The 20,277-nt window shown below is 43.3% G+C and overlaps 3 protein-coding genes across 5 annotated transcripts in view; 1 reads left to right on the plus strand and 2 right to left on the minus strand.

Annotated features, from left to right (window-relative positions):
- vps13c (vacuolar protein sorting 13 homolog C) overlaps positions 1 to 2,179 on the minus strand; it is a 98,223-nt gene extending 96,044 nt beyond the window's left edge. For all 3 annotated transcript variants that reach the window (XM_041948261.1, XM_041948188.1, XM_041948334.1), the window contains exon 1: positions 2,028 to 2,179. In XM_041948261.1, the coding sequence (XP_041804195.1) occupies positions 2,028 to 2,127 (100 nt within the window). In that variant the 5' untranslated portion in view covers positions 2,128 to 2,179. The remainder of the gene's footprint in view (positions 1 to 2,027) is intronic.
- A 6,679-nt stretch (positions 2,180 to 8,858) lies between these two features.
- Positions 8,859 to 10,697, plus strand: LOC121617479 (agouti related neuropeptide). Its single transcript, XM_041952706.1, has 3 exons — positions 8,859 to 8,997; positions 10,204 to 10,301; positions 10,431 to 10,697. The coding sequence occupies exons 1-3, from the start codon at positions 8,859 to 8,861 to the stop codon at positions 10,620 to 10,622; spliced, it is 429 nt and encodes a 142-aa protein (XP_041808640.1). The 3' UTR covers positions 10,623 to 10,697.
- A 392-nt stretch (positions 10,698 to 11,089) lies between these two features.
- Positions 11,090 to 14,073, minus strand: LOC121616920 (chymotrypsin A-like). Its single transcript, XM_041951849.1, has 7 exons — positions 14,022 to 14,073; positions 13,299 to 13,402; positions 13,124 to 13,203; positions 12,359 to 12,437; positions 12,092 to 12,272; positions 11,352 to 11,485; positions 11,090 to 11,251 (listed from the first exon to the last, which is right to left on the minus strand). The coding sequence occupies exons 1-7, from the start codon at positions 14,071 to 14,073 to the stop codon at positions 11,090 to 11,092; spliced, it is 792 nt and encodes a 263-aa protein (XP_041807783.1).
- Between the last annotated feature and the right edge of the window lie 6,204 nt (positions 14,074 to 20,277).

Raw genomic sequence — 20,277 nt, forward strand, 5'->3', positions numbered from 1 at the left:
TTACATTCGCGCGATCACCGTGACCAAAGCCCGATTCGAGTCTATCACCGGCCGCTTGTAGCCTGTTGAGCTGCGGTATGACGAGACAGAGAGAGGAGGTGATGGAGATCAGAGAGGTGATGTTAGTCTGTGGGGAGCAGGTGCGCGAGGGCCGGCGGCTGGATTTATCTTTGGTTTACAACCCACTGTGTATTATAGAAAACGCTAATACGAATCCATCACCGAAACAGCACAAATGAGCAGCAGTGAACAGCAGAGGAGCCTGTCAGGGAGAGACAGGGAGCTGTCAGGCAGCCCACAGTCAGAGCCAAGGAGGGGCGTGTCCCGGGTCCCACCCAGCGCAGCAGCCGCAGATCGTTAGGGAGCGTGTGTCAGTCAGAGTCTGCATTCATCATGAATGCTGTTGTTGTTGTTGTATTAGTAGTAATGAAGACCGATCTTTTACAGAGAATGATCAAAATGATGTCAGGCTATGTATGGAGCCAGAGGGAAAGCCGGCTATGGAGAGAGAGGAGTCCAGGGAGAGGAGTGAACCTCAATTTGAGGCAGCAATGACAGAAAATGAAGAAAGGGAAAGGACTGATGAGGGAGCTGGCATGTCTCCAGACTTTAGGGACCCTGGCCTATGGCCTACTGTCATGACCGACTCAGACAAGACAGGTGTAGTACGTGCTTTAGCAGATAGACCACCTTTTACAGAGGAGGCTATGCCCACAGATGTAGATGGTAAGAATTTCCCAAATGATTTATGTTATGCTTTGTCCCATAATGGCAGAGAGAAAATTGAAAGGGACTGGCTAATGGAAATAAAAAAGTGGTCTGGTTTCATCTTTAACTTAAACGTAATCTTTTACTTGCTTAACTATTACTAAGTATTCACAGTAACAGACATTTTGACCAAGGCTGCCCAAACTTTTGCCTGCTGTCCATCGTTAGATGAAGAATCTAGTCGGAGCTGTTTGATGGAGTCTGTTTGTTGAATAAAAATAGAAATAATCAACAGGTTAATATTTGGCTGTTAACTAAAACAAAAGTGATATTCCACACAGATAATGTCAAATAAATAATAATCAGTAGACACTGTATTGATAAGTCTAGAAAATAGTGATTAAGGTGACCTGGATATGGTGGTTTCCATCTGGTCTGAACACCTTCAGTTTATTTTCCCTCATGAACATACAGCAGCTCACAGCTGTCAGCTGATTGGTGCAGCCTGCTGGTGAGGTGTTGTGTCTGCCAGCTATACTAGTTTGACTAACAGGTGTGTCAGAGGTATGAGGAAGTTGTAGAGATGTCACGAGGGATCCAGGTTAACTCTGATGACGCTCATTAAAACACGTCCAGTGCTAAACGTACATTATTGTACTGCACCGAACAATGCCAACATAAGGTCGAACAATTCAAGTCATTTTTGAACATGAATTGTCAACACGTTATACTAAAGCTTCAACTCGACATACTTCTCTTGCTTAAGCAGCAAAACACGGTCCGAGCACAGTCACTACAATTTCTGACTGCAAGGCGATTACTGGCGTCTGTGACGGTAAGACTATCGAACCACACCTCTGTCGAACACCTAACATTTAATATGCCTGAGGTGAAATTTAAACACGAAAACTCATGACTGCGTGCTGTAAAGCCTCTAATTGGCCGCTCTCCAATTCGGCATAATGGTAACGCACCAACAATCGTTCTAATTAACACAACGTCCGACTCATGACCACAGTGAAGCGCCCGCTTCCCCCAATGTCTCGCTGTGTTTTGGTGGCGATATGGCGATGAGGTAAAGGCAGGTAAAGGCTTGACGAAAGTTAAAAATTTATCTAAATAAAAGCTGATTGGTGGGTGGTACTAATGCCGATTTAAAGCTAGAACCCGTTGTTTAACGAGAGGTGTTAGGAGATGTCCCAGTGTGTGATTACATTTGTTTACACAGCTGGGGGGGATTAAAATGTTATGCTTTTGAACGGAATCTGGCCTCTCTCCGTATGTCATCGCGGTAACTGCTAGCTAGCTGCTGAGCTCACCTCCCCAGATCCCGATCTTGAGCTGGGACTTGTCCAGGTTCTCCACGTAGTCTCCGATGAACCTGTTGAGCAGGTCACTGACCAGAGACTCGAAGACCATGACTGAAAGCTCCGAGTTGGACCCTGCAGCAGGGTCGTTAGCCTTCACCTGATTTCCGGTTCAAGCGATGAGAGAACTCGAGGATCGACTCATCCCCCTCCGGGATCGTTTTATCGATTAGTGCTGCCTGTGCCTTGACAGGAGGAGAAGTGTGTGTGTGTGTGTGTGTGTGTGTGTGTGTGTGTGTGTGTGTGTGTGTGTGTGTGTGTGTGTGTGTGTGTGTGTGTGTGTGTTTATGTGTGTGTTTATGTATTACATTCTCTTAATGTTTCATTGTTTAGATTGCACAGTTTTTTTACTTAGATTATACAGTTTTTATTTAGATTGTACAGTTTTTATTTATCTCTTTTTAATATATGTCCTGTCACAAAAGGTTGAAGAGTAACGCAATTTCGATTCTCTGTTTGTCCTGTACATACTGCAGAATTGACAATAAAGCTGACTTTGACTTTGACTTTGAGTGTGTGTGTGTGTGTGTGTGTGTGTGTCTCATGGATCAGTCAGGTGACTGTGACTTTTTCTGGCAGAAAACACAGACTGAGTGTCTCCGTGGTGAAAGAAGTCCTCACATAATAAACATAGTAAAAGTAGTAAAGCAGCAGTGTGATAATGCTACATTACATAAAAGTCCTGCAGATATAATCCAGTTTGATCTTTGATCGACCAAAAGCATTCATTATAGAGCAGAAATAATAAAAATAACTGCACACATGATCAATAAGATCATGAAAGGATTATAAATGTCACTTAACCATTCAAATATTTAGTTTCTCAGACACACGCAGTACTACTGCAGAAATGCTACAGTGTAGAAAGGGTTTAACTTGAAGTACCAAAAGTAAAAGTATTACTACTCGTTATGAAGGCTAATGTACATGAAATTACTGATTATTGATGCATTAATGTGTTCAGCACTTTAATGTTGAGGTGGAGGTGGAGCTCATCAAGAATCCAAATGGACTCTGCATTGACATTAAATATACAGAAGAGCGTTTCGGTGCTGCAGTTTGTTATTTGACCACTAAGGGGCAGCAGAGTGTGACTAACGTTCAGAACACAGTTCAACGATGGATGGATGTCTGTGTGACGGTTAACTAGATGAAACTGAATGTGTTGGTGAGGGATTTAGTCAAATCTGGTATCTGATTGGACCACTAAAAGTGGTCGTGGCTTATTGTACACACACTGAGACTGCTGGTCTCAGAGTTACCAGGTGTACGATAATTATTGCATTTATTCCATAACAATGAAATGTTTTTGGGCTGATTTGAAACCAGCCCAATTATACATCATACACTAACGGTGTCAATAATGGTTTCCAGAGAACTGACCCTGGATCTGTCATTAATGATCGAATCACATCTCTGCTGACAGCCACTGTCGCCTCTCTCTCTGCAGACTCTCTGCATTTGGTTTAGTTTGCTTTATTAGAAATACTTAGCTGTCGTGCGGTTCATCTGTTTGGCTGCACAGAGTCCTGTAGAGTACATAATAAACACTGGCCTGCTGTCAGAGTCCAGTCATTCTGTGGACTTTCCTGTGGACACCTTCAAGAATCTCGCTGTCATTCAGAGATGTTAAAGCTCTGCAGTCTAGATTTTAAATGTGCCATAATTTCCCTTCTAAAATGAAGATTCTGTCTCTGTATGATTGTTTGGTTTTCAGCATCTGGCAGCACTGCAGATATCACATTCTCTGATCCTGTGAGAAGAAATAAGTAACCTAGTGACATGGTATTGCAAGACATATTTTTTATTTCACTGTGTCCTTATGGATCACAGTAATAACCTGATGTGTTGTTAATGAGAGGAATTCAAGTAGTCACTGTTCTCAGACCAGTTAAGAAACCAGTTCCTGTCAACAGACACAGTGTCAGAGGAGAAAAGGTTCAGCTCTTCCTTGTGTCTAGCTGCCATTATTTATCAGCACAAACACAATGAAATCTCAGACCCTCTGTTTCAGGCCATCCACCCGCTTCACAGAAAACTGCTTGTAGATCAGTATTAATGCTGTTCTCAGTCTCCAGCAGTGGGACAATCAGAATCAGTCTGTATCCACACTGACCTTTATGTTCTCACACCACCAGGTAGCAGACCCGTGTGAGCCCACACTCATCCTAACATCACCTGAGAGTCTCCCACAATGCACCACAGTCTGCTGACACAAATGTTTCTGACATGTTGGAACGTCAGAATTCATCGTCTAACATGCAGCTATAAAAACAGTCTGAGTCACATTTGGTCTATTGGTGCGTAGACAATCAAAACCAGTTCCAGTATGAAATATATATCAGCTGTGAACAGATACATCAGTGTCATGTCTATGGGGGGCAGGGTGAGAGTCAGTCAGAGGGCATCCAGAGAGCGAGAGGGAGGGAGAGATCTTTTCATCTTTAATCTGACATTTATTCATCTTTATGTTCACTGTATAAATCCATTAATCAGGACATTAACACAAAACAGACTGTCAGGTGTTGCAGTGACATCAGCACATGTCCGAAGTGTAATAGTTCAGCAGCTGACCTTTGTTTTTCTGTTGGCGAGTGAAAAAGTTAAAAACCTGCTTTGTGAAAACTTCTCCACATCGTCTGAAGATGGTTTCCAGCAGCAGGAACAGAGCTGTGAGACGCAGTGAGACACCGTCTCTCTGTGGCTGCAGAAGGGACATTTGTCCTCTCCGGACAGGAGCAGATCAGATGCCCCTCCACACCACACCCAAAACACTTCATGGTTTGCGACGTAATAGTAACAGCAGTTGCAGTGGATGTCAGGCAGGAACATGGCAGGAGACGCATCTGTCATGGTCCGTTTTTTTTTGTTTCTCCTTTTGTGTTGTCATCATCTGTTTTTGTCACGTCCCGTTTTATTTCGAAGGTTAATGTTATGTTTCTCCTTTTGCTTTATTTCCTGTGTTTTTCCACCCTTGTAATTGTCTGATTTGTTTCACCTGTGCGTCACTCGTGAGTGTTTTTCCTGGCGTTGTCTCTGTTATGTCCATGCCTCGTTTCATGTTCCTCTAGTGTTGTCTGCGTTATCTTCTCATGCCGTGTATCTTGTAAGTGTTTTTCCTAGTCTTGTCTTTATTCTCTAGCCTTGCCACATTTCCCTAAAAGTGAATGAGCATTGTTGTTGATCAGAACAAACATGCTTTATTAAAAAAACATTTCCTCCTGATGGAACGTACGCAGTCGTCAGCTCAGCGACAGCTGATTTGTGTTAAGTGCGGCGGTGATGTCATCAGCCTGTCACAGTTCAGAGAATCGGCACCATGATGGCAGCAGGAGGATGAGGAGGACGAAGAGCGTAATGAAGCAGCAGATTGATGATAATGAAAGAAACCCGAATGGGCTAGCTGATCTAATGTTCTCCGATGCAGCATTCTGAAAGGCTCATTACTGAGACGACAGAGTGGACTGAAAACATGCAGCCAATAATGACGCCAATGACAACAACAACAGCAACAACTACAATAAGAATTACAACTATAACAACAACTATAACAGTAACAACTGCAAAAACTATAACAACAAAGACAACAGCAACAATAACTATAATAACTGCAACATCAACAACAACAACAGTCACAATAACAACAATAACAAAAACAAAACAACAATAACAGTAACAACTACAATAAGAATTACAACAATAACAACAACTATAACAACAACAACAATAACAGTAAAAACTACAAAAACTATAACAACAGCAACAACTACAATAACAACGACAATAATAATAACAGATGCAGTTCTCCTCTGGTCTCCGCAGGTCTCAGCTTGTCTCTGCAGATCTCTACTTGTCCCCCCTGGGGTCCGTTTCACAAAGCAGGTTCAACAAACTCTGAGTGTAACCCTGAACTCTGAGTTGATCTACTCTGAGATAGGAAACTCTGAGTTTTCGATTCCACAACAGCAGATTTGAGTTAGTTTGATTAACTCAGAGTAGGTTCACCTCGAGTTAAGCGCGTGCACCGCAACTTTAAAAAGACAGCATCAATGGAACCCCGATTTGAGGAGTCACCATGGCAACGGGGAAGCGGAAGGCTGCGTACTTCACGCCACTGGAATTAGACATTTTAATGCGCTCATACAGCGAATATGAACATGTTTTTAGATGGAAGTCCAACACCGCTGCAGCTGCGAAGGAGAGGGAGACGGCGTGGGAGAACCTTGCTGCTCGGGTCAATGCGGGAGTATAAATGTAGTCCTTTGAAATCACAATAATATTACAGGGCAAAACTGCTTGAATGGTTGCCTATTAATTTATTTCATTTAGGTGCAATGCCGCGGGGGAGAAGCGCACTTGGCAGCAGCTTAAAATGAAATATAAAAACATGGTTCAAACAGGTAAGACCTCTGCATGATCTCATGGAGGTAGCTACCTCATTTTGATCATGTTTTACATTGTAAAGTAAATATTAAGTGGCTCCCTTTCATTGTAAAACTGGTTATATTGTGTTCATATAATGTTTTGTTTTTTGCTAACGAATGAAATAAAATTTAAAAATGAAAAAAGTGTTCTCATCTATATCATGTTATGTTAAATAATTAAGCCTATATTTAAACTAACACAGACTTTTACTCAGCCAACAGAAAGAGGCAGATGCACGAAGAACGGGTGGTGGCCTCTACCTCCCGACGAATATTTAATTCTCTGCGCAGTATCGCTGCACCTTCATCCACGGGATCATGATCAAAAGACGTTAACATGCCATGTTAACGAAACAAGTCACCACCTACTGTGCCTAATGGACTTCCACTGACTGATATTTTTAATGATTTTTTTTAATAACAGACGGCAGAACTATGCAAAAACTCGTCTGCCGACTGAATGAATGAATGAGGAAATGAATGCGGTGTGTGGTTGAAAGAGGGCGGAGACACAGAGAAACTCGAGGTTCCTTGAGTAAAACCTGGTCCCGACCAGGTTAGGTTCATAGAGTCTGTTACTGCGGTAACTGACTCAGAGTTTAACTTACCTCTGTCTGTGAAACAGGCTTGAGTTACCCCTCTTCCTCTGGTTTGACTTACCTTCCTATGTGAAACGGAAAACTCAGAGTTTCCCTCATTTCAGGGTTAACATACTCGGAGTTTTCAGTAAACCTGCTTTGTGAAACGGACCTCTGGTCTCTGAAGGTGCAAACATAAAGTGCATCATAGAAAAACAAATAAGACAGACTGTTGAATCGTTTAATTATGAAGGTGAAGAGTTCGTTATGACTCCACTGCAGCCTTCTGTTGGAACTTGGCCTGGATGGGTCGGACAAAAAAACCTACACACACACACACACACACACGCACACATACATACATACATGATGACCCCTCACGCCATCACCCCCCTCCAGCTGGTCATGTGACCACCTTCCCCTCCAGGGGGCTTTAAATTGCTCGTCATCCTCTCTCTGGAGACACAACAAAGAGTCACAGCAACAGGTAAGTCACCTCTCTCTCTCTGTGTGTGTTAGTCTGAGTCTCTCGCCCACTTTCTCGCTCTGCTATGACTTTTGAATAGATCAGAATTCAACTTTTATCATCACACTTCATCATCATCATCATCAGCCAAACATATTGTTGCCATTCCAAGATAAAGATAACTTACTAAAAACACAATGAATGATATTGTATTCAGTTATTCTTATTCTAACATGATTTAAAAATATTTGGTCAAAAGCAAAAAGAAAGACTCGTCTATCTGAATATGATACAGCGTACTTGATGCTATATGTACCATCTGTTCACTGCCGAGAGCTTTCACTTTCCAGCAAAGGGTGACTCGATAAAATGTTGAGATATAAAGTCTGGAAAAGAATCTGAGATGAACGAGACAGCACACCTGCTGTCTTTTATTATCTTATTGTAGTTTTGTTGTTACTCGCCTCTCTAAACCTGCTTCATATGAATTCATCATGTCTTGCCTAAAACATTTTTGTGTTTTTTTTTTGTTGCCATTGTTTTCAGTTCATTATTATTTCATCTGTTTATGGAGGTTCTGTAGATTCACACTATTGATCCATGTAAAAGCACATTGTACCACATTTTCTCTTTTCACTTGTTCACCAGTGGTGGAGGAAGTATTTTTATACATTATCTAAGTAAAAGCATCAGTGTTAACATGCAAGCAGCATGTTGTCGCTGGTCGAAATGGAGCTCATTTATTCAACAGCTGTATGTACTGCTGGGTACTTTAAAATGACAACAAAGAAAATTTTATGAGTAGCAAACAGCAGAAAGAAAGCGCTGGACTAAATTTATTTAGTTACTTTTAACCAGTGAAGTGAAGGAAGTAAAAAGGCAGCAACACATTTATTTCTACCTTCACTGCAGTTACCATCAGATGAATGAATAAAGTCTCTTTTCATCACTTCATCAGAAGCTTTGGACTGAAATGTGTTGTTGACTCTATAATTACTAGAACTATTTTAGTAGACGTGCAACAGGAAGGGTTGGAAGGAACAGTTCACACACTCTGAACACATCTGTGCTTCTGCTCAGTCTGCAGGTGTTTGTTCAGGTGTTACCTGCTTGTTTTCTGTGTACAAAGACAGTTAATGTCACAACATTACCTGTAAAATCACCTCAGGAACCTTTAAAGACACTGAACTCCCTTCAATGTTCCCTTTTGTTCAAATAAACTGAACCTTGTTTTGGTTTCATACTTTTAGAGACTCTCGGAGGAGAAGCCGAGGATTGTGGGAGTTGTGGTGCGGACCATTCTTCTTCTTGCAGGATGTTTAGCTCTGTGCTGCTCTACTGTTGGTCCTTCAGTCTGCTGCGTCTCTCTTCCTCTCTGGTTCATGGAAACATCCAGCTGGATGATGGTCCGGGCGCCGGCCGACGCGCTGAAGCCTCATATCTGTCAGATATTGGTTAGTAACGCCTGTCCAATCAGAGAGTTCCAACCACCTCCTCACCTGTCACCTGACACACCCCAGCAGGGCTGAAAAGATTCCTGCTCTTCTTAAGAGACAGAATCAATGAGTAACAGATTTATTCAGTTAATAAGTGAAACAAACCAAAGAAAATGAAAGCAGGAAACATAAAGGAACAGATCTTTTAACCAAAATCAACATTTTCAACGTTTGACTTTAAATTAAAAGGGGTCACTTCACATGATTAATGATTATTATAATCATTAGAAATGACTTTATTTCAGCCAGTGATCTACTCAGTATCTTCCAGGGAGTCCTCGGTACACGCTCTCATTAGTTACCTGGTTTGTTGACTTCAGTAATATTGACTCAAGTATACAAAAAACTTGACGAGTACTTCAAACATTAGGTCCAAACTATATCCATATACATACAACTGCAACATGGTCACAATCATGATCACATTTTCAGGCAAATGAAGTTAATGAAGTCTCTCTTGTCAGTGCCTGTAAACAGTGAACCGAGATCACTGGAGTTATACTAACATTAAGTGAGTCATTTTTATTTTCTACACTACAGATTAATACTTTATAAGATTAAGACATCAAAATATGATCAGTCACATGTAAATAAAATCACAAACCTGCCTTAGCGTTCTTCACAATGTGTCCAGCACAACACAGAAAGAGTTGAAAACTCAAAAAAAACCTTCATGTTCCAAACAAAAAGGAAACATTTGTGCAGCCACCTATTTTCTTTGGGTCCCTCCCCAGTGACGGATAAAATAATGTGGTAAAGGTTATCACAGGGACAGCCTCATTCAGTAACATGGGTGGGACTCTATCAGAGCCAGTGACTGAACTGACTTTTGGATTCTTTTATTTATTCAGCAGTGTTGCTTCCATAACTTTCCATCAGTACCTTCATGTCTTTATTTACCTGTTTATATTCTACACCGTGTGACAGTGAGTGTGTACTGTGTACACTTTGTACATGTTGGGGAGGAAACTGTACTGGTGGCATTTTAATGTACATGACAGCAAAGTGTATAATCTGTGATTGGCTGAGGGGCAGGCTGAGCTCACAGAAGGAAAAGGCATCGTTGAATGGATCTGTCTTTGCACTGCAGCTGTCTGAGCAGACGGAGTGATGACGCTGGCTGACAGGCAACAGCAGGAATGTTTTCTGTCTTGTGCCCTCTAGAGAGAAGCCACGCCCCTGACCCTGTGCATGACCCCGCCCTCCTACCTGTGGACTCAGTAGAGGATCATTTCCTGGTGGACGCAGAGCCCTACGATGAGGTGGGTGTGGCCTACTTAAAGCGATAGTGGATTTTGTTAAAGAGTTCCTTTCTTCCTGCTTTATGTCGACAGTGAATGCAGTGCGGAGACTTTATTGGTTTTCTGTTTCTTTTCCTTCCTCTCCTCTAGGACTCATCAGCAGCCTTGCAGCTGCAGGGTCGGGCCATGCGTTCACCTCGTCGCTGCATCCCCCACCAGCAGTCATGTCTGGGTTACCCGCTGCCCTGCTGTGACCCCTGTGACACCTGCTACTGCCGTTTCTTCAATGCTATCTGCTACTGCCGCCGAGTCGGCCACACCTGTCCACCCAGACGCACCTGATGACATGCCTGATGACACACCTGATGACAATGCGTCGTGAGGAGAAGTGCATACGAAACATCGATGCTGCTGATAGGAAACGTGGATGTTCTTTGTGTGATAAATGAAAATGTTGGCAAATATATTTTCACATGTCAACTTAATGTGTTTGGTGTGAGTAATTCCTGACGTGTTAACAAGCTCATCAATTAAAAATAACAGAGAATTGTGTTTGCAGTTAGTGAGCTTCACAGGTGTTGGTAGGTGTATTTTTAACTTTGAGTACGGACAGCTGTCTTTATGCTAAGCTAGGCTAACACATTCTGAGGCTGAATCCACCTGAATGTATCACTCAGAAAAGAAGAGAACATTTGACAAAATGAAATTTCTTTATATTCAGTGTGAACAAATGACATTGACAGATCTGTTTCAGAGTTTCTGTTTATTGATGATCAGGTAGAAACTGAAAGCTGTCTTGTCTGACATGCTCAGTTGGCAGCGAGGGTTTGGTCCACCCAGGCACGGAGCTCAGTGACGCGAGCGTACACGCCAGGCATTGAGGGAGTGCAGGTTCCACTGCCCCAGGACACGATACCAACCAGAGTCCAGGCTCCGGCCTTCTGACAGACCAGAGGACCACCAGAGTCGCCCTGAAAAACAACAAAGAAATAACACAATATAAGCAGCGCGACCTCGGGATCAACCTTTAAGATAACTTTAACTTAGCTGATTTACATCTGCACCACCCACCATGCAGGAGGAGGCTCCAGAGGCTCCAGCGCAGATCATCTTGTCAGTGATCTTGTTGCCCCAGTATTGCTTGCACTGCTCGTTGGTCAGGAGGGGGAGGCTGGCCTGCTGCAGCAGGGCAGGGGTGTCAGGAGCTGCAACACACAAGCACATCACACTTCAAACATCACTAAAAACCTCTGATACTGGCACGCTGTCTGAGCTGTGGGTCTGCCCCCAGTGGTTAAAGTATGTCATGTTTCCTATGTTGAAACTCCCCAGAGTGGTCTGATACACAGAGTCCCAACAGGTTTTCTTCATGGTGATCTTCTTTTGACATCTCAGATTTCTCTTGCAATCTTCTGAGGTGTCCCAAACCTCAGGTTGGCAACCACTTATATGTACTAGGTTCACTTGATCACAGGTGAGTGGACGGTGTATCAGATACCTTGAGCATAATCAGTGTCCATCTGCACTGTAAAAACCTATTCAGTAGAATAAATATGGATTAGAGCTTGTCAGGACTGAGAAATCTCATTTTTCAGTTACGTTCTTTCAACAAAGTGAGCGCTTCTCTGTCACTTCAAACTAACGTTCATAGCTCTTCCTACAAAGACCCAGTGACCCCCCCTGAGCTGGACTTCCTTCTGACTGACAAACACTTAGACACTGAGACTAAAGCTGAGAGGAAGAGTTTGATTTGGTCGAGACACCCCACACTGCTCTCCTCTGATTGGCCAGCTAGATGCAGGTACTCTCACCGTTGTAACGGGTCAGGCCCCAGCCGCTGGTCACACACTTCATGCCTCCAGCAAAGTTGTCACCAGTTGCAGCCAAACACACTGGGGAAACACGCATGTTCAGCTGGGCAGGGCTGGCCAGCTTGATGAGCAGGATGTCGTTGTTGATGGTGAAGCCGTTGTAGCTAGGGTGCTTGAACACCTGGCAGGAAATGACATCATTATGAGCGACAAACGCACAGGAAGACACTGATGTGAGATGAGAAGCAGATGTTGCTTGTCACCCACCCTGCTAACACCCATAACCTGGACTGCCTCAGCATTGCTGGCGCGGTCGTGTTCTCCGAGGACCACACGGTGGGACGTCCTGCAGGTAAATAGCATTTTACAATTTTGTGTGAAAAACACAAATATATTACATAAAAATATTTGGGATAAACACATGTTCATCCCAAATCAGAGCTTCACAGAACAACAAAGTATGTTTGCAGCTCAGTATCTGTGTGGTGAGTCTGAGTTAAACATCTGAGCCTGCTTCACAGTAAGAAGTTAAATGTGACTGGATGAAGGTGAAAGGATGAAGGTGAAAGGATGAAGGTGACTGAATAAAGGAGACAGGATGAAGAAGACAGGATGAAGGTGAAAGGATGAAGGAGACAGGATGAAGGAGACAGGATGAAGGTGAAAGGATAAAGGAGACAGGATGAAGGTGACTGGATGAAGGTGAAAGGATGAAGGTGACTGGATGAAGGAGACAGGATGAAGGGGACTGGATGAAGGGGAAAGGATGAAGGAGAGAGGATGAAGGTGACTGGATGAAGGGGAAAGGATGAAGGAGACAGGATGAAGGGGAAAGGATGAAGGAGACAGGATGAAGGTGACTGGATGAAGGAGACAGGATGAAGGGGAAAGGATGAAGGAGACAGGATGAAGGTGACTGGATGAAGGAGACAGGATGAAGGGGAAAGGATGAAGGAGACAAGATGAAGGTGACTGGATGAAGGAGACAGGATGAAGGAGACAGGATGAAGGTGACTGGATGACGTTGTGTACCTGACGTTGCAGTGAGCAGCTGTCACCACCCAGTTCTCATTGATCAGAGAGCCGCCGCAGAAGTGGAAGCCGGTGTAATCCTGAAACAACAACAAGAGGCAGATGACACAATTGTAAACACAAACTTGTGTGTGTGTGTGTGTGTGTGTGTGTGTGTGTGTGTGTGTGTGTTTACCTGCAGGGAAACCTGCCAGGGCCAGGAGTGAGGCACTGCCTCCTCACCATTCACAATACGAGAGTAACCAGTGACGATGGGAGATATGGCTGGAGAGCCACAGCCTAGTGACATGATCATAAAATCATTAACAACAACATATGAAAGTGCATCTGTCACCGAATAATTTAAGGTCCACTTACAACAGTCAGGCATGGCTGACAGGTCCAGAAAACAGCTTGTGAGTGGACCTTTGAAGTTAGATTATTTGCTAACACATCATGACACAGCATAAATCCCATTTTCAGGAATAACTGAACTCAGACCTGCGTAAATAAGAGCAAAACTTCATGTTGAAGTTGATATTTCTCCTTCGTTAAGTTTCTTTATATCATTATGTGGACTAGTTTTACTCAATTGTTTTTTTTACTTCACATACAGTTAACTGAACGCTACAAATATGTCTTTGTCTTTCAAGCCTCGATGAAGGTGCGCTGTTGCAATAATGCCAGCTCAATCACTAATCATAGACTGAATAATGCAAAACAAAAAAATCGACTGACAAGGTTTAAACATGTTGTAAAAGTGGTGATTATAGTCCCTGACCGCAGCTGCAGCGCCACCTGCTGGTTGTTAGATAAACAAATCACACTCAGTTTATTGTTGAGAAACAATCTGCTGCTGCAGCTCTCTAAGGGCTTCACTCCCTAAGCCCTTTCTCTGAAGTTAGAGAGTTTGTCTCACCATAGGCGGCGCCGGCAAAGGCAAGGCAGGAGAGGATCCACAGGAAGGCCATGGTTCGATCATGCTGGGTCTGTCTGAACCAGGAGCTTTTATACAGCTGGGGAGTAACTTGATTGGACGAGACAGGAGGGAACATCTTATCAGAGATGGTGGGAGTTTGGACAGGTGGAACTTTGAGGGTGTTCTACCTGAGGAGGCAGGGACACGAAGGTTAGGCGTGATGTCTCAAACCAACATGTCAGGTTATCACCATAACTCAAATGTCTTGTTTTGTCTGACCAACAGTCCAAAAAGAGATTCAGTTCACTGAGATTATAAAACTAAAAAACTTAATTAGTCGTTATTACTTGTCAACTAATCAGTGAGTTGATTAATTATTTCAACTTCATTGCAAAGATCAGAGATGGTTGAACATTTTGTCAGAAACAGTCTGTGGTTGATTATTCCCTCAGTGGAAACAATACAAAAATGAATGAGTTGTTTCGTACCATTAAAGTAGTCCATTACGTAACAGGCAGTAAAAACACATAAATAAAATCACAAATTGGCTTCAGACTCCTTCACAATGTATCCAACATTAAACACAAAAAATAAAACTCAACATCCTCATGTTCTAAACAAAATGGAATCACTGGTGCAGACCACACACTGAAAGACAGGGGGGGTTTAGATTACAGCCTGAAAAGCACAGTGTCAGTACACCAGAGTTCTGGTGTAGTCTTTTCTACCAATGGTGAACCAGCACAATAACATTACATGATTTTCTTTTTAACCACTGGGTACCTGTTGTACCTAATCTATTACAGGGTGTGTATGACCTACTTGCCAATAATCTGGATGTTTGCGGGGAACTTACACTGTAGTTACTACTGTATTTAACCACTGGGTACCTGTTGTGTTACTGTTATACGGTACAATATGACCATAAAACTGAGCATCTGTATGATTCAGAAGGAAGATTGAGTGGTGACTTCATCATCAATTGTTAAATCTGATATGTTTTTTTAAAAGGCAAACACAATCATGCAAACTCCTGTGTTCATTCATAATTTTGGGTTACTAAGCCCTACCGTTGCTGCTGTGTTTGAATGCATTAACAAGCACTGAAAAAACACTAAAATACTCGTAAAATACTCTTGTTAAGGTCTGAGATTAATGGCTGAACTCCGATGCAAAACACAGACAAAGGAATATGTGAATCTTAATAAATCTTAACTAATTTATTCTCATCAAATTTGGATAATGTTCACAAGGAGTTGATCCAAGTTGATCCAGGCAAGGAATGGGCAGGTAGGTGAAGTCAGTCTGCGGTTTCTTCAAGTGGTGGACTGCAACAGGGCAGCGGTAGCACATTCGATGTTACGAATCATAAAGAGTGAGGCCAGAACCCAGATGCAGAGACGTGAAACAAAGTTAATTTACAACAAGCGAAGCACAAAAATCTTTTTTCCAAGAAACAAAGTACAACTAAGAGAAGTCACGAGGGGCAAAGTACCAATAGAAAGCTCAGGCGACAACAAAGTGACAAATTAAAGGAGGAACTAAAAATCATTGTTACGGGAAAAAACTTGAACTAGCAAATAACGAAAAATACATAAACCAAAAACTCACTGAAGAGTGAATCGAGAGGCACTGACACAGGGAATAGTCAAGCAACGAGACCAGAGCGGGGGCTGCTTATGAAGGGCCGGCGATTAGCCAATTGGGGACAGGTACATCTCTGTGCTCTCCGCCAGCTGATCAGCACTGCTCCTCTCCTGCTCCAGCCTGAAACAAAAGAAACACTGCATCAGTGTGTTGCTTCGAGACCAAAGACTTCACAACCATAACATTCGAGACATGAGGAGATGATCCTGAGACACAGAAAATAGTTTTAGTCGTACAGACAAGGCAAACTTGGTAGCAGAAGAGAGCGCAAGGGTTAATAAAGTGGCAGAGACTTGTTGATGTGATGCTTTGCATCTGGCACACACCGTACAGGCCGAGTCAAACCCTCCATGGAGGGCTACAAAAAGTACCTTTTCAGCAGGGAGAGCATTCTGTTAATTTTAGGGTAACAGGTGAAATGGGAATTGTGTCCCCACTGTGAGGGCTTGGGACCGAACACTGTCAGGAACAAACACATTGGGCCATTACCTGTATTGGGCTGCTCTCTCACCTTGGCCTCAGTCTCCCACGTGATCGCAACCACTACACAAGTGGGGGGGGGCAGAAGGTGTCAGGACTGGAAGAGTGTTCTCTGGGAACAAGCTGGCAGGAGAGAGCATCAAGCTTGAAGTTTTGGGATCCTTGGTGGGAGTGAAGTTGAATCTTCCAAGAACAGAGCCCAACAAGCCTGGCGAGAGTTCAGGCCCTTGGCAGTCTGGATATATACCAGGTTTTTGTGATCCGACCAGACCACAAAGGGGTGCTCTGCCCCCTCCAGTGCCTCCACTCCTCCAAGGCCAGACTGAGAACAAACATCTCATGATTGCCCCCATCATAATTCTGCTCGGCAGGAGAGAGGCAGCAACAGAAAAATGCACAGGCGTGAAGTTTCTGATCAGGACCAGAAGTTTGAGACAGGGTGGCTCAGAGGTGTCCACCTCGACAATAAATTGCAGAGATGGATCTGGCTGAACCAGGATTGGCGTGGAAATGAACAGTTTCTTTAACTCACATAATGCCTTATCGGCTTAAGACCAGACAAATGGGAACAGGGGAGAGGTGAACTTGGTGAGAGGAACAGTAACCCTACTGTAATTCCAGATGAACCGGTGGTAGAAGTTGGCAAACCTCAAAATCCGCTGTAGCTGTTTCTGGGTGTTCAGCATAGACCACTCTGCCACTGCCTTCAGCTTCTCTCTCCATCTTCACCTGCCCGCTCGCGTCCTGGATTCTGACCGGGTGGTAACCACTGCAGAGATCCAGTTTAGAGAAGATTGTGGCTCCCTGTAGAGGCTCAAAAGTGGAGTTCATGAGGGGAGGAGGATATTTGTTATTAACAGTGATGTTATTTAAGCCCTGAAAAAGTCTATGCAGGGGTGGAGAACCTTTTCCTTCTTAGCCTTAAAAGAAAAATCAAGCTCCTACAGGGGATGGTGAGGGGCAGATTAAACCAGCTGCTAGGGATGGCCATTTTAAGTGTTAACTGAGAGAGGTGAGTCCAGGGGCTCAAGAGGGATGGCAGACTGGTGAGCTAAGTGTTCGTCTTGAAAATTCTCATGTGTACCAGAGTCAATAAGGGCAGTAAGAGAAAGAGGTAACCCTGACAGAGTGTGGCAAGAATTTGTATTCTAGATTGTGATGGGGCTGCAGACATATTTATCCATGTTTATGGGTGAGCGTGGTCTTTTGTCTGCAATTGACAGGTGGCAGAGGAATGTCCTTTTTTCCCCACAGTCCCCACTCACCAGCTGATATCCTATGGTTTGTCTTGGCCCTAGCTGCATTGGCTCCTCCTTGGGCTGGAGACTCAGAGAGGCAGAGGCGAATGGCTGGGAGCTGGGAGGAGTAGGAAGGTGTGCTCGAAAGATTGAGGAAGAGGAGAGGAGGACCAGGTTAGCCGCTCCTTGCGGCTTTCAGCCAGGCATCCACCTGAGAGAGATAAGAGCATTGAAATTAGCAGGTTCATCTGAAGTAGCTAATTTATCCTCAATTGTTCACGTTCCATCTCATGTTGGCTGCCAAAAATGCAGAACTTGACGGAGTTCACTCTGTGATCCCACCAAGATTTGGGTAATCAAAAACCTTCTGAAACTCTGAAATAAATCCATCATATGACATACTTGTGTATTTATCTCAGTGGAGACAGTGGAGAATGTCAGCAGCCACTGATGAAACATCAGAGCACATTGAAGGAGAAACCCTCTGCAGTCCAGGTCCCTGTTAAGACGCTGGTGAGGCAGAGGTGTGGAGACCTCAGGAATCAAGCATGCAGCGAGAGTCTGGAGAGAGAGCTGGGAGGACAAGAGATTTCGTAGGTTAGTTGAAGGAGTTGGTCTTAGATGGCCCCATTATAGTCAAACAAAGACTGAAGGATTAGCTTGTGTTGGCATATCTGAGCTCCCTGGAGTTAGAGAGCATTTTGGATTCTGTGATTCTCTTAGTCTGTGACTGCAGAGTTCATATTGGCGAGACTGTTCTATTAAGGTCTGAGATTAATGGCTGAACTCCAGATGCAGAACACATACAGAGTATATGAATGGTATTGGTAATGATCATGGAATTTATTGTCTCAATTTGGATAATGTTCACAGGGAGATGATCCAAGCTGATCCAGGTGAAGAGCAGGTAGGTAAGTGAAGTGAGCCGGTGGTTTCTTCAGGTCGTGAACCTGAGCTGGTCAGAGGTAGTAAATTCGAGACACAAGGAGGTAATTTCGAGGCAAAAAGAAAAGGTTTTAGTCATACAGTCAAGGCAAACTCAGAAGCAGCAAAGAGCACAAGGGTTAGCAAAGTGGCTCAGACTTGTTACCAGGCTAGTAAGTACAACAATCTGGCAAAAACTGGTCAGGAGATACAGGTTTTTATCCTGTGGTAGATGATTGTGGATTGGCTGCATCTGTGGTGTCCAATTGGCATTAGGAGCAGGTGCAGGTGAGCGTCATCTCTGGAAAGGTGTGTGTGTGTGTGTGTGTGTGTGTGTGTGTGTGTGTGTGTGTGTGTGTGTGTGTGTTTGTCTCTCTGTATGTATCCCTGTAATTACCCTGTAACTAAATGTAATAATGGGAGAACTAACAGCACTTTACATGACAGCATCATATCCTGTAGTTACTGTGTAATGTCACTTTCTTTTTAATTACTTCGTCTTACTTTCTTACATACTCTAAAGGTATAAAATTAGACTTGCAATTTGAGGCTAGTGAGTCCAGATAGTGGGCAACTGGCCCTCACAGCTACAACCATCTGAGGCTGCTTTTTAGCTCAACAATAAGTGATACTGTGCTCTAGGTTTAGTTCACAATACAAACTATAACTCACTGTTTATTAAACTGTTTATAATGCACACACAGATACACACAAACACACACACACACACACACTGGTATAGTTTGAAATAAAACTATACCATCTAAAATACCATAGATACCAATACCATGAGCTTACTTTCTGGACAGAGGTAACTTGTGCAACGAATTACCGAAATCCCTCTTATTTAATGATGATCTTCACTCAAGATAACAGACTACATTATAAATTCCCTCTAAAGGTCCAGACTTTTATCTGGACACATTTTATCATACACATCCTGTTAAAATAGAATAGTTGTTAAAAAATTACAGTATAGGTTCTTTGATGGATTCTGAATTATTACCCCCTTATTCAATATATATTTTTTAATTGTTTTCACTTTACTGATCCCAAACTGGGAAATTATTCTCTGCATCACTGTAAACACACACATGCACATGCAACATGCAGTGAACACACAGGAGCAGTGGGCTGCTGCATCAGGCGCCCAGGGAGCATATGGGGGGGTTAAGTGCCTTGCTCAAGGGCACATCAGCTGGCTAATGAGGGGGGGGGGGATACTCCACCACACCCAAGTTTCTCTGCCGGGAATCAAATTGGCGACCCTCCGGTCACAAGCCGCTTCGCCAACCTCTAGGCCACAGCTGCCCCCATAACTTCACACCTGGTCTCCATCACCTACATATATGTATATACTGTACTGGTACACCATCAGAACCAAAGATGTCACCATAACTCCAGTGTGTGTCTGTGTTGTGTATTGGTGTGTGTTCCTGTTGTGTATCAGTGTGTGTCTGTGTTGTGTGTAGGTGTGTGTCTGTGTTGTGTATCAGTGTGTGTCTGCGTTGTGTGTAGGTGTGTGTCTGTGTTGTGTGTAGGTGTGTGTCTGTGTTGTGTGTAGGTGTGTGTCTGTGTTGTGTATTGGTGTGTGTCTGTGTTGTGTGTAGGTGTGTGTCTGCGTTGTGTGTAGGTGTGTGTCTGTGTTGCGTATCAGTCTGTGTCAGGGTGTATGTTGTGAAAGTCAGGTGGTGTGAAGGTCAGGTGCTTTGAACAGATGTTTGCTTCCCAGCCCGTCTATCAGCAGTAACTTGGCCTGAACGTTTCGCTCGTTGCTTCTTGAGCTCCAGCAGACAAACAAAGTGTCTGAATATGAATGAATGTGTATATAAAGTGTGTGTGTGTATAAAATGTGCATAAAGTGCATGTGTGTATATAAAGAGTTTATAAAGTGTCTGTTTATATAAAGAGTGTATAACCAGTTATTTATTATTAATCCGGTTTCAGAGTTCAAGTGAAGATTCAGT

This window comes from Chelmon rostratus, chromosome 1 (genome assembly GCF_017976325.1).
Source record: "Chelmon rostratus isolate fCheRos1 chromosome 1, fCheRos1.pri, whole genome shotgun sequence".
Lineage (NCBI taxonomy): Eukaryota > Metazoa > Chordata > Actinopteri > Chaetodontiformes > Chaetodontidae > Chelmon > Chelmon rostratus.